Genomic DNA, 14952 nt, shown 5'->3' with positions numbered 1-14952 from the left:
CGGACCTGGCAACGAGTGGAGGACCACCACCTATATGCGACGATGCAGGATGGCATCAAGGCAGGGTCAAGGCCATCGCTTGTCATGACAAGCGGTCAGCCGAGGCCTACAAGAAATCCATTGCAGCACTCGGAGAAGTGTATCCAGGTGCAAAATTGGTTGCGGTGGACTGGTGCGACATACCCAGCAGACCACGTGCCAGGGTCAGGGTATCGGCGAAACCAGAAAAGCCAGAAGAGATCCTGAAGGTGTTTCAGATCTGCAACCCGAGCATGACAAGGGGACGACTGGAGCGTGGTCAAGGTAGAGGAGGCGGAAGGGACCACGCGCCAGATCGTACTCGTTATAAACGAGCTGGCAAGATGTGGAAATCTGGCCAGGTATGGCTACAAATCGGTAGCCATACGTGTCTACCGAGGTGACACAGCGAGTAGTAAGCCCACCACACAAAACGCGGAACCAGCAGACGCAGAACCGGTCGTTCCAGGCAGTCCTGAAACAGAGGTCGCGTCGGATGATGAGGATATCCTTGAAGGATATTCCTCCGAAACCTCCGAACTGGCGAAAGGGTTCGCGACTTTAGGCCACGAGGATGAGGACCTAGACGACGACGAGGCCGATAGGACAGTGGTGGAGATGGAGGTAGATGCCCTTGAGGTTTCTACAGATTAACCTCCACCACTGCAAAACAGCAACAGCTGCCCTAATACATCGTCTGAGCAAAGACGACATCGACGTAGTCCTCATTCAGGAACCTTGGGTCTGTAGGGACAAGGTTTCTGGACTGGGGACGAAGGAGTATAAGCTGATCACAGCGAAGAGCTCAGGCAAGACCAGAACCTGCATTTTAATCAAGAAAAACATAAACATTTTTCTGCTATCTAATTTCAGTAATGAAGATAACACAGCTGCATGCATAGAGGCTAAGCCAAAGCCTCTAAGAATATGCTCAGCCTATATGGCTTACGAGGAAGCTAACCCTCCACCTCTGTTGACAAGACAGATAATAGAGGACAGCAGGCAGAACAACATTGATCTGCTCATAGGACGCGATGCCAACGCTCATCACGCTCAGTGGGGTAGCACTGATACCAATCCATCCTGTCTACTAACATACTTTTAAGTAATGCTGGATCAGATCCAACTTTCGTGGTAAGGAACCGTAGCCAGGTTCTTGACCTCACTTTGGCGTCAGGCGCACTTTACAATCGTATCTCCAAATGGAGAGTCCTATTAGAACACTCCTTCTCAGATCACAGATACATCCAATTCGAAGTATCTCTAAAGAATGAAAGACCAATCGCGATTAGAAATCCTAGACGCACAAATTGGTCTTTGTACTCTAATCACCTAAGTAACATACTTCCAAACTACCCTCCCGAGGGCCCAGACACAGTCGAATTCACCTCGACGCTAATAAAACAATTCACCACAGCGTGCAACACCGCGCTGCAGAAATCATGCCCCACTGGGAAACCAAGAGGCAAACTCAAGCCTCCCTGGTGGACTCCAAGAAAAAAGGCTAGGAAACTCTTCAATGCAGCCAGATCCCAAGGGGGAGACCAACACTGGTATGCATACAAACAAAGCCTGTCAGAGTACAAGAAAATACTCAGACAGGCCAAACGATCTTCATGGCAGAACTTCTGCTCAGATATTGAGAACACCTCCGATGCCGCAAGGTTAAGGAAGGTCCTCTCTAAAACTCCCTCAACGCTAGGGTACCTTCAGAAGCCAGACAAGACTTGGACGACCTCGAGTCAAGAGTCTTTAGAGCTGTTTCCACATACTCCTTTCCACACCATCATTCCCTCTAGGGAAGATTGGAACTTCGGCCCGCCAGGCCCAACCAATTCCATCAAAATATATACAGACGGTTCTAAGCTGGACAACCGCGTAGGCGGGGGTGTCTTCTGCGAAGAACTCGGAATCAGAAAAGCCTTCAGGCTACCGGATCACTGCAGTGTGTTCCAGGCGGAAGTAATAGCCATTCAAGAAGCTCTTCTTATACTGCCAAGCCCAGCCACATATACCAGAGAAATCTGCATTTACTCGGATAGCCAAGCGGCTATAAAATCCCTTAACGCCATCACGTCGAACTCGACGTCAGTACAGAACTGTCGCAAATCTCTTCACGAGATGGCAACACAGCTCTCTATATACCTCATTTGGGTCCCAGGCCATAGGGATATCGAGGGAAACTGCATAGCCGATGAGCTGGCAAGACACGGTACTACCGCCTCCCTCCTTCCAGACAAGGAGAGCGTCGGTACACCGATGGCCAGCTGTAAACTGTCAGTCCGAAACTACTTTGACTTGGTCGCCAATCAAATGTGGACCACCGACACAGACTCCTGTAAAATCACACGACAAACATGGCCAACCCTCAACAAGAGACGATCTTCTGAACTCTGCAAACTGAGCAGAAGCCAATGCTCAGTCGTAATCAGAGCCATCACAGGGCACTGGCTGGTGGGCACCCATGCCGCCAGACTAGGACTCCACCATAACGATTTCTGCAGAAGCTGCAGAGACGTGGAAGAGGAGGAAACGGTAACACACCTCTTCTGCGACTGCCCGGCCTTGTCAAGGACAAGACAACGATTCCTAGGAGACAGCCTCCTACCAAATCTATCGGCACTAGCAAACAAGAAGCCGATAGACATCTTCAAGTTCATCCAGGCAGCTGGATGGACGTAATAAAAATAATAAATTTGTATCGAGGTATATTATTATAGATATACATGAATGCAATTTTTGAAGGACATCCTTAAAGGTTTTATTTCTCAATGACCTAATAAATGTTTTTGTAATTTTTCTATCTATAATTTGTATATGAAACCAAGCGAAATATAAGACCTAGGAACTGGAAGAGGTTTGAAACTCGCATTGCAGTCCGTAAACGTTGTTCACCATAAAACCACTTTATGTGTTTGCTGCACACCAACAAGTTAACAACTGCTGAACCGCATCATATATGTATGTCACAATACGATACTAATTTGTACATACATAATTTACATTATTTTCATTTAACAAGCGAAATTCTTCGACAGGGATATGCATTGAAGACATAATGTATTTATGATTATAGTAGTTTCTCGTAGTACTAATCGTGGTACCACTGCAAAGTGTGCTCCAGATACCCACGAGACCGCAAGGAAACCCTAAAGCAGAGGTAGTGACACGCTATATAGACAAATTTTACACCTCATTAACCGAATGCGTGAATTCCAGATAGATCAGCAATTGCCAGCAAGTACTGAGCAAGTACTTAGGCCACAAGCCAAAGGACAAACCACCGCGCTTTGTCGCATTGTCATCGGCAGCTAACTGCTTGGACAATTGTTGAAATTGAATTATGTTTATTTGATGTTTTGGTTTACTCGCAAATTAGCTACGTCAATGTCGTTCGCACCCCGCCGTCCGTCGCCCATCTCGGATCGTTGCCGCCCAAGTAAGTCGCGTGTCCTGCATGCGCTGCCTGACCCGAGGCGCGAAAAACCAATGCGGTATGTGAAAGGGAACAATACTTGTATGTCGGGGCGGATGCGGATGCGCAAACCTTTTCATTACCAGCAAATTTGTTGGCACACGCGTCCCTGCAGTCGCCACACGACCTGATGACAGTAATCAGGTTTGATGCAGAGCCGAGCACTCAGGATGACGATTGAGAACGAGATAGCGGCAGTCGAAATCTCGAAACTGACATCCTTAAGTGAAATCTTGTTACAAACCAATGTAAACACTATTGTTAACTTCAGTTTTTATAATCGTTGCAACCCCAGCCCTGGTGCATACATCCCCTATACATTCTGTTCACGGTCGCTGTCGGGAGATCCGTCATCTAAGGGGTATACCTTTACGGCCACACCACAATTAAATTATCGCATTTCAGACGAGTGCGCAATAATCGTCCGAACCAATTCCGATGACTGTGGGAAATATGGAAAAATGAGTTGTTTATAAATTTACATTTTGGGAATTTTAAAATCAACACATTGATTAGGCTTATAAATGGTGAAAGGGGTTGGGCAGAAAGAATGTACTCGGGTACGCTTCATTTTTGATGCCTGGCATATTTGTTAAATTCTTCCAGGCTTGCAAACAACACCAACATGCAACAATTATTAACAACATATACAAGTACAAGTTGATTGCCAATGTTTTGCTTCATCCTTTATTAATAAAATAATGATAACAGAAAATATAACTCAAGGGGAAATTAATTATTTCAGGAAGAGTCAAAAATCAGCATGTATTGCAATTGATACACTCTACTACAATTATTACAGTATATATTACTATTACTTTTATTATATATCTATTATAAATTAAAATAAAGATATGTTTTCATATTACGTTATAATTTAAGCTTAAAAGATAAGAAAAACTATGAAAACTGTACAATAACGTCTATTGATGCCTCCGACTCGTTGGGTAAATTTTATGTGCCCTTTGGCCAGCTATGCCCCTATTCACAGCCATATATGGCCAGAGACATTGTAGACCTAAGTAACTAATCAAATAGTAGTAGTAAAAAGGGTATATAAGGTTTGTGCAAAGTTTGTAACGCGGAGAAGAAAGCATATCAGACACCATAAAGCTAATATACTTATTCTTAATCGATCTCATGTCTGTTTCTGTGCAACAATGCCTTAATAAAAAGTGAGACCTATATCGAAATTGGAAAGAGATCCGAGGGTACTATACCATGTAATCGCAAACTTGCCCGGCACCACAGATTGGGAATGATGCGCTTGAACCAAAATAATCAACAGCCATTTCAAACAGATAACAAAAACAATAAAATGCACAACAAATAAGTGCACGACGACATCCATAAATATAAACGCATAGAACAATATTGGGTGTCGCTTTACACGAACATTGAGCGGCAGCCTAGCCAAGGGAAGCTCAAATTATTGGATCGAAATGTATGTAAAAATAGTGCGGGTTTTAAAATAATAATTATTGTATATATGTATGTATATGCATGTATATGAGCGCACAGATCTATTGTATATGCACTGTGGGGTTGCACTGTTGCCTCGTTTTGAAAAACCAAATTAAAAACCACAAGGCAGCAAATATGTTAAATATACTTGTACAATATATTATACAAAATTTCGTAAATGGCGAAGCCCACAAAATTTTTTCCATACTGTCCATAGTTCCAAAGGGCAAAGAATTTTGCAAACTAAAAAACAGGTCTAGGAATATTTCAGAAAGTAATAATATTATGTCACCCACTTCCATAAGTACTTCATGTAATGTTTACTTTGGAAACAGCGGTTGAGTTAGGAAGCGGTGAATACGAAAATTAAATTAATTGAGATACATCGATCTAATTAAAATATGAATATGAACTTGATGTTTTCGTAGAAAAGTTATAAATGGCTTTAAATTAATGGTATAGCCCTATTCAAGCCCACCTTTATATAGGCTATTAATTAAGGTAAAGGTATATTTATTCTTGATCAGAATTATAAGACGAGTCGACTTAGCCCTGTCCGGGTGTCTGTCTCAGAAAATATACATAAGAGCTAAAGGCACAAAATTTTTCCCATTTTGCTGTGCAACATTTTTAGGGGAATATCTAAAACTTCGTTCCTATAATCAGCTATATCTCGGAGATTATAAGCGCTTTTTGATCCCAGATACCCTATATACATAAGTACAATTCTATTTCAAAATTTTCCTGCACACATGCTCACAGGCAGAGACAATTCCGATGTAAATGTAATGACTTCTTACGTGAGTTCGAATACCCAAGGAGGCATAATTAATCAAAAAACTTTGTTTGTTTAATACATTTTAAATTTCAACGTTATTTTCAATTTTCATAACTTTTTCAAAATTTCTTTAATTTCTATACACATTGCTTTAAAGTATATAAACTTCAAATTTTCCAATTGTTTTTAAGAAAACTTAATTAGCAAAATGCTACAGCAGCTATGTACGCTTTGAATTCTGTTACCATTTCTATTAATCCATTTCAAGCAAATAAATTTTGAAACACTTGCATTGTTTTTTCATAGCTGTTTTATTAAATCGAAACTCAAAATCAAAATTACATTTTCTAGCGGAACTCGGTTTTGTGGGTTGTAAGTATAGCCCTTGTAAGTAAGTAAATAAATTCAATATCATTACAAATTACATGTTAATTTTCCTTCTCATTATCATAATAAGTGAAAGTGGTGTTGGCTTACATTTTTAAAATAGGCATATACTAAATTTTTTTTGGGAATTACATTAAAGGGTTTGCAAAAATAAATCAGCGCTGTAGATTCTGGCAAGCTAAAAATGCATAAGTACGAGCACCTTTATCCATCCCATGAAAAACTCAAGTGCTTTAGTCTCTCCAGCAATGCGCATCTGAAACATATCGATTAGTGTTCTGCAGGCCACACTTCTGAAGTTGTGCGGTTAATAGCCGCAGCAGCAGCGGCACACGACCGACCATCGCGCTCTCTTTTACTGGATTATCCATACCGAACCAAAGTCACCCCAACCCTCGAGCCCCGACCCACAATTGCGACCGCACTGAGCATATGCTGCGGCAAATAGAACTGCTTGAAGCAATTGTCTGCGAAATTGTTTGTTTATTTTGATGTTGTTTAATGCGTTCCAAATCTAAATCCGTGTCAGTTTTTGCGGTTGCGATGCCATATCCTGGGAAAAGTAAACAAGCTCTTGGGGAGACGAGGTGAGTTGATTGCGGATGCCACACAAGCCATGGGGTGTGATTCTGAAAGCTCTTCTCGCCTGGCTTGGCTTGGCTTGGCTTGTGATGAGCTTTTGGTAAAAGCTTGGTGTGAAACGCGACTGTGTGGAGCTTTCTTGGCAGCCCTACAGTAAACTGTCGACTGAATGAAGCTTCTTGGGGGTTCACAAAGTTTGACTGTTCTATTGGTTTGAGAATATTCAGATAGGTATGAAAACACAAGATTTTGATTAGGAATATCCCAGTCCAAGGATTATTTTGTAGCTTAAACATATTTTTAAACAATCTTATATATAAGTATACTTTTATGGTTTTAACAAATTGTAGGACTTATCATTAATATGATAATTTGCATTCGGGGAAGCATTTTGTTGTTACCTCCTTTGCTGAAAGTCCATACTACTACATACTACTTATGAAATATTTCAGCTATAAGACAATTTGTTCGTATATGCACATACAAGTATGCATGTACATACATACATATGTAAGTATGCACATGTATGTTGTATGTATGTTGTCAAATAAATATAGCCATGGAAAAAGCCAAATGTTATAGCGAAATATTTGGCAAAAATAAACGCTGACCGTCGACTGGCATTAAGTGAGGGGCAACAGACTATTTAGTCAGTCAGTCGCAGTCCGCCGCCCAGCTCGCACGTTTCGCACGAAAAACAAACAGAAGCAGTTAGAGACTGAGGCTCAGGTCTGTCCACTCCCGTGTCCGCGTCCACGTCCACGTCCGCGTCCGCGTTCAGCCGAGTCAAGTGAGCGACCAAGCACCCAGATCCATCGCCTACGCCCCACACCACTCTGTCGTTACGAGTCGTCAAGTTGTCGATGCGTCAGTTCGTCGAGTCAAGTCGAGTCGAGTCGGTCAAGCAAAACGCGCGCCGCGGCGCGGTGTGTCACCAAAACGAGGCAAACGAGGCTTTTGATAAAAAATATTTAAAAAATGCCAAATACCAATCGTGCCAGCACGTTTCCCACATAGTGTTCATAGGCCCATGGATGTGAGCAGAGCAATAAAAACGTGATTTTTTCGTGGATAAAACAAGCAAAAACAATATACATATCTACAGATTTAAAAAATAAATAAAAAGGAAAAGAGAAAACCTGTGGTGCGATTCCAGTAGCCCAGCATTATCGATAGAGCCGAACAAATCGCATTGCGTTCCAGCAATTAAAGCATGACGGATGGTTAGGGGAGGGGCTCTATAGTGACTGCCGGTGATAAGACTCTATCGAAAAGCTAGCGTAGGATTTTCTTATTCATTTCATTTTGGTTTGTTTTTTGTGATTAGTAGCCTTGTCCCATAGAGCAGCGTCAAATCGTAAATTACGCGCAAAACATTTATTATTGCGTTCGCAACTAATAATAATTAGTATTTGTTTATCAATAAAATTAAATCGAGTATATAGAGCGATCAAAATGCAAAATCATCCGTGCAATGACGTAGCTCAACGATTTGATTATTTGGAACTCGCTGACAATGAAACGGCAGACCACCAACGGCAGCAGCAACAACAACAAATACCGCTACTGGGGCATAAAGGCCAGAATGTTGCAAAAAGTAAGTATCAACTTTTTAAAACACCTTACCTCCCTCCAATTGCATACTTACCTATGCAAAGTTGAACCCGCCAACTTGGCCACAACAAACTGTTAAGAACACACACACACACATACATGTATATGTATGTATATATGCAGATACTTCAGGCTATAAATCAGTGACACTTGCAAAGTTTCAAAGCGGCAATTGTTGTAGAATCAAACTGCTACATTCCTCTTGTCTTCTAATCAAACAAATTATTTATCTGTTAATTTATTGAAATCGTGTCACGTCAATAACTAATTAGAATATACAGTAGTCATTGCCTGAGGGTACATCAAAATGTATTCCGTTTGCTGCAATCAGTGCTGTTTATTGGGGTCCTAATAAATCGGTTTGGCTTGAGATTCTTACCGATATACTTGTAATTAAGTGTTTTTGGCTATGGAGTATTTAGAAAAATGAAAAGTTGTTCTATTAAGTGTTCTCAAGAATTTGTTATGGATATACATATATATACATATATATTTTTCCGATGTGGATACACAAAAGCATCACCATATTATAACATCAGAAATGTTTGCGACGTAAGGCTTTTCACTAACCTGTTGGCTTAATATTTTTTGCTTGAGTTCCGTTTCGATGGAAGTTTTCGCATTGCCCTGATGTGTACAAATAATAATCGGAAATGTTTATTTATTTATTTCTGTTTTTTTATTTTATGTCAACAAGCAGTGACTGTCGACATAATATTTTTATTTGAAAGTAGCCACCACTGTCACTGTTGGCTGTGTCAAATTTTCATTTTTTTCATTGCCTACATATGTATGTACATAAGGGGGGTTGTGTTTTGTGAATATCTAAAAGATAATTTTTCCATTTTTACAATGCCCTTAATTATTCAACAAAGAAGTTCCTTTGAATATTTTATAAGGAATGGAGTTTCTGCAGACGAGAAAAGAGTGTCGCAGAAGGTTTTCAACAAACAAGCTATGTCAAAAACAGAATGGCTTAAATTGTTTAAAGAGGGTCGAGAAAGCGTTGAAGACGAACCACATTCAAGAACTAAGAGCTGATGAAAAACACGCTAAGCAAATTAAAGAATTTCCCCAAATTCCAAGTTCTAATAAAATTGCTTTGGCTATTAAGTGGTGCTGACTAGCATTTAGAAAAATTGACTTAATTAAGTTTAAAGGAGCAGGAAAAATGGAAATTATAATATTGTATGTAAAACCCTCAAAAAAATATATATTACAATAATATATATTAAGCGAATTGAAGTATTTTATAAACTGGAAATTTAAGTTAAGGTTCCGTTAAGATGGTAGTGTCACGATTCGAAGAAGAGCCTCCTCTAGAACAAACTTACACTATTGGATTCCTGCTAGCTCGTTGAGTTATGTCAGGCCCTGAAAAGGGCACTTTAATATATGTATACATAAAATTCGAATAATTAAGAACATCACATATTTTAGGGAAAACTAGCAAATCTTTTGAGTTAGTTTGATAAAACGTCTGCTGTTTCATTAAATTTGTTAGGATCGCTGCTGCTAAACATATTCGTTCAGGAGTGGGGCTTTGCTTAATCGAAGTGTCTCAGATAGTTCTCTACTTTAGTAACCTCTTATTTTAGCTCAAGAATTCCATTCGCTTAGATTTAAAACAAACTTCATTTTTATAACAAATACAAATATAATTTAAATTGTCTTCGGCGGGCTTGAGATTTTTAAATATTATATTGTGAGCAAAATGTTAATATTATTATTTCATATTCATTTCATCCAACCGACAATTCCTACTTCTTCACACACGCACTTTACATTGACCTTCAAGTAATTGAAAAATATTTTCGCTTACTGACGAATCGAATTTGCAAAAACTTGTCTTATAGTTCAAAAAACACAATGGTCTCATTGGACTTTAGAAAAATTCTTCGAAATATGTTTACGAAAATGTTTAATTTAAATTTTTTAGTAAAGTGGAATTTTTGCAACTGATGTTTACTGTAGATTTGTGAGCAATATTGAGCTGCGTTTCATCTGTCAAGTGCCTCATGTCGTCCGCTTGATTGTTTTGCTTCATTGATAAAAGCAGGCCTTGCCCCACAGCTTGGATGTATTATCGCAAGCGATACGTTCTGTTCGATTTATCTATCTACACATAGTAAATACTTATATAGATGCTTCCCAAAATTTGCCCTTCTTTAAGTTCTTCAGGCTTTTTTGGGTGACTATATTCTATTAGCAATTATATTCAATGCTCTAAATGTTAATTAATTGTGCCCACTTGACTACTAAAAACAATTTACGCGAGCTATTGTATTTATAAGTATGCTGAAATGTCAGTGTCAATAGCATACCTAAACAAAAACAATAAACACTCTTTGGAATCGGCATCACAGCACCATCAAAAATAATAACAAAAAGTGTAAACAATTAATATTGCCCCACACGGAATCTTTTGTACTCTTTAAAAAACCAAACGTATCTATAGTAAGTGCCGTTGAAAATCAATTAGTTTCGAACAACTGGATTAGCATTGAAACAAAATAAGTTAACTCTACGTCGATCTGTTATATTATTTTCAGCTGTAAGGTCTCACATATATTTCAATTGATTACCAATAAAACAGGAAAAGGAAATGTACCGGGCGTAATACGTATTAAAGCGTCCCTTATATTATAAAATGTACTTACAACCATGTATGGTGACTTTTTCTAATACACATATGTATGTATGTAGTCTTTTATTTGTAGCCTGAAACAATATACATATATATAAAAATATATAATACATACGTGTACTACATGGTACGACCATCCAATGCATTCTGAAAATGTGTCTGACTTAATTTGTAATAATTTGCGTTTTAATTTATTTTTAATGTTGTTCAATTTTCTATATTTATAATTTTTTTTATTTAAATTCCTATGTTTTGTAAAATATTGACTATTTAATTTAAAAGTTCGTATTTGGCGTGGAGAGTGTGAAATCTGATCAATGGAGACTGATGATACACTGTACATAAAATGTACAGGCAGAAGGAGGCGTGGCAGACCCCAAAAGTATTTAAATTCTTGATCAGCATGACAAGACAAGTCGATCTGTATCTGTCTGTCCATCTGTCCGTATGAATACCTGGATCTCAGAGACTATAAGAGCTAGAGACAATTTTTTTTTTTTTTTTTGGCTTACGCCCCCTTCCCTGATAATGGGGATTTAACGTAACGCTGTTCTAGGGACACCAAATTTTAGTCAAAGATGTCTTACATGAATATGCAGAAAATGTGTAATATTAGTAATTTTCCATAACTTCTCAAATTTTTGATTTCGAATTTTTGGTTTCCTTTTTTTAATTTTGTAATATTTTTTATTTTTATAATTAAAATACAATAATTATTATATATATGTATGTTTATATATAACGTATCGTTTTTTATATTGGAATAACATAATCTTTAATTAAATATTGCTTTTATAAATCAGCAAAACAATACGTTTTGGAAGGATAATGTTTAATTGCGGGTCTAGGTAAAGTTGATGGGTGGGTTGTGATCCCTTTTGTTTCTTATGATAGATAAGAGTTAAACGAATTTATATTCGGTTCCATGTGTGTGTATTGCCTTTTCTACAAGTATGTGTGTGTGCTTTTCAGGAGACTAAAGGATTAGAGCGCATCATTTTCATACATATGTACATATGTATGTGTATGTACATTACTCACATACATACAAGTATGTATTGTATATCATATTTTAAATTTAGTTCTTAATGGGGCATTATTATTGTGTTCTGCTATGAGGAAGAGAAAAATTAGAGTACTCTGTTTAGCTAAGAGTATGCAAAATGTGTCAATAGCGGGCATTCAACAAATTGTCAGCATTCTTTTTGATGTGATCTATCAAGCGAATTGCTGTTGACACCCGTTGCTGATTACCGGCGGGGCACGTGCCGGCTATGTATATTTGTATGTTTACAAATGCACATAAATACACATTCATACATACACACATACATGCATATATACCGTCTGTATTTATAATTAAGTGAATGATTCAGTATCAATGCAACTTAGATTCACACAAAAATGCATTGTACACGTACGGTAATAGCTGATTGATTAAAATTTCAGCAATTAAGCTTAAAATTATGACCCATGGCGCTTTACAAAGTGTCAAACGGTAAAACGATGCCGGCGATTAAATAACAACAAACGAGGCACGCAGCCAGCAACAGTTTTGCGCGCCAATAAGGGAAGCCAAAGAGAGAGTGAGAGAGAGGGAGAGACAGAACGCCAATGGGGACTGAAGGTGAGGGCAAGAACTTAAGAGTAAAAACGCTAAGAAGAGTGCACAGGTGCAGTCGTCGAATGCGTCGACGTCGACGTTGGCGATGGCGTTGGCAGCAACAAAGAATGGTCCAAGCAGCATCCATACAACCACACACACGCACATATACGCACACACACAGTTAGCATAGTTGGACGGAGCTCCACTGGCAGCGTTGTTGGCGTCGTCGTTGCCGTCGACGCGTTACTCTGCAGGAGGCAAAGCCAAAAGTTATAAAAGTTCTTCGCAATTCGCACGAGCGCTCAGTTGTTCTCGGTTATTCGTTGTGTGAACTTGTGCGAAGCGAAGCAGTCGCAGTCAAAAGGTATTGAAAAATAGTACGAAGCACTCACAATTTGTTGTTTAATAGCAAACGGCAAAGCAAAGCCACTAGCAGGAAGTTGTGCGATAAAAAATATAACACGTAACAGTGACCACTAGCAGCAGCAACAGAAACAGCAACAGCAACACATACAAATAATGACAGACGACACGGGTGCGTAAGCGCCTTGGATTTTGGATGGTCCACTGCTTATAAAATTGAAATACATAAATAAATAAAACAGACACAAAATCCAAAAAAAAAAGAACGAACTGAACAACCTAGGAAGCTGCGAGCTGGCATAAATCTAAGACAACAACAAGACCTATTGCCTATATACACAAATATGTGCCCAGCCAGACATACACTTGTGTGTATATAGTTGAGATTTATTAAATATAAGTAATAAGTAACGCAGCTTCGAATGCTAGGAAACAAAAAAAAACCACTACCTATGCTGCGTAATGCAAAATATATAGATTCAAATGATGAGGGGCCAACTTGCGGGCAGACAGATAGTAAGACAGGATGGCCGGAAAGCAGGAGCTAGGCAACGCTAAAGTGGCAGCAGTCGAATGCGACGGCAAGTACGAGTGTCAAAGAACCGCGCGGCCACATAGCAAAAAACAAAAAAAGAAACAACAAAATCCAAAAGAAGAAGAAGACGACACATATGTCACATCAAGAACAACAGCAACAACAGATCTGACATGACACCCAGACTAACTTATCACAAATTGCCATTGCCACATTTCATTTGTTGTTTAAGTTTTTTTGTCTTTAATTTTTGTTGTTTTTGTTTTTAGGCAAGCATATATTTGATTGTAGGGGTATGTAGTATGTAGCTTGTGGCTTGCCTGTTAACTCTGCCTCTTTCATATTTATTTCAAATTCAATTGCCCACGAATTACAAAATTGCAGCTAGTTACGCGATACGGACGAAGCCCGCGCGCATAAGAAACAAAAAATAATAATACTAAAAAATAAAAACACATAGCGTACATGCGGCGTATGAGTAATATAAGTTATGTGCTCTCACGCTGTCCGTGTGCGCCTGAAAACACTGTGTGAGTGTAAGTGTGTGTGTGTGCGAGGGTGTGCGTGTGTGTGTCGGTAAATAATAAACAAAAACGCAATTACAAATTTCAGTGCATTGCAGCAGCAAATAAATAAACAAAAGAGCAGCAAATTTGGTGCAACGTGTCGTATGCGTAACCAAAAAAAAAAAATCAGCGCCAGTTACATTAATCGCTCAAAAAAGGCCAAAGAGCTAAACAACAACAATAATATACATGTATAAGGTACTGTAAAATCATAAAAACGAAAGCGAAAGCGCGCATAAATTTGATGGCAACAATTTCACAGTGTCATCAATAACGACTTAAACAACAACAAAAAACAACAACAACAACAGCGCGAGCAGTTTTATGTGTCAGTTTCCGTTTAGTGCGCTTTTCAATATTGATCAAAAACGCAACAGAATCGCTAACGGATTTCCCGTCAGGCATCAAACAGCAACAGGAAGCACTCGAAGGAAGCCAGCAAACGAAGAAGAAGAAGAAGCAACAGCAGCCACCTTGCCGCCACTTGCCAATTGTGCAGCATATACGAGCGAGTTCTGCATACGTAGGATTACGATTGCCCTACGCTCCTCCATCCTAGACTACTCCTACTACTCTCTAACATCAACCAGCAACAACAAAAGCTTTTTTTGTATTTGAAAGGTAAGCTCATTACGGCAACAACGTGGGCAACGCAACGAACATCAACGAACAAAAACAACAACAACATCAGCAACAACAGCAACAACATTAATAAAGCGCATCAAACGCGATGAGATGTCTCTCACCCACTCTCTTTCCCCCTCTCTTTCCCCCTCTCTGGGCTAACATTGCCCGCGGACGTGCCGCCAACGGCATTTGCCTTGTTTGTTTATTTGCGCTCTTCTGCTGACATTGTCTGGCTATACACACACACACAGTCACACACACGACATACATACATAAATCCATGCGTATGC

General features: G+C 39.2%; 1 protein-coding gene across 2 annotated transcripts in view; it reads left to right on the top strand.

The window, feature by feature from the left end:
* Nucleotides 1–7929: 7929 nt before the first annotated feature.
* The window catches only part of LOC115625287 (organic cation transporter protein), a 28295-nt gene continuing 21272 nt past the window's right edge, over nt 7930–14952 (top strand). Inside the window, exon 1 of one of the 2 annotated variants that reach the window (XM_030520298.1) lies at nt 7930–8301. In XM_030520298.1, coding sequence (XP_030376158.1) covers nt 8160–8301 — 142 coding nt within the window. In that variant the 5' untranslated portion in view covers nt 7930–8159. Of the gene's footprint in view, nt 8302–14338; nt 14657–14952 lie in introns of those variants that run through there. The other variant, XM_030520299.1, reaches the window with a different exon arrangement.

Source organism: Scaptodrosophila lebanonensis, unplaced genomic scaffold (assembly GCF_003285725.1).
Source record: "Scaptodrosophila lebanonensis strain 11010-0011.00,11010-0021.00 unplaced genomic scaffold, SlebRS2 tig00000072-arrow-pilon, whole genome shotgun sequence".
NCBI classification, from domain to species: domain Eukaryota; kingdom Metazoa; phylum Arthropoda; class Insecta; order Diptera; family Drosophilidae; genus Scaptodrosophila; species Scaptodrosophila lebanonensis.
This window is presented reverse-complemented; position numbering and strand designations above follow the sequence as displayed.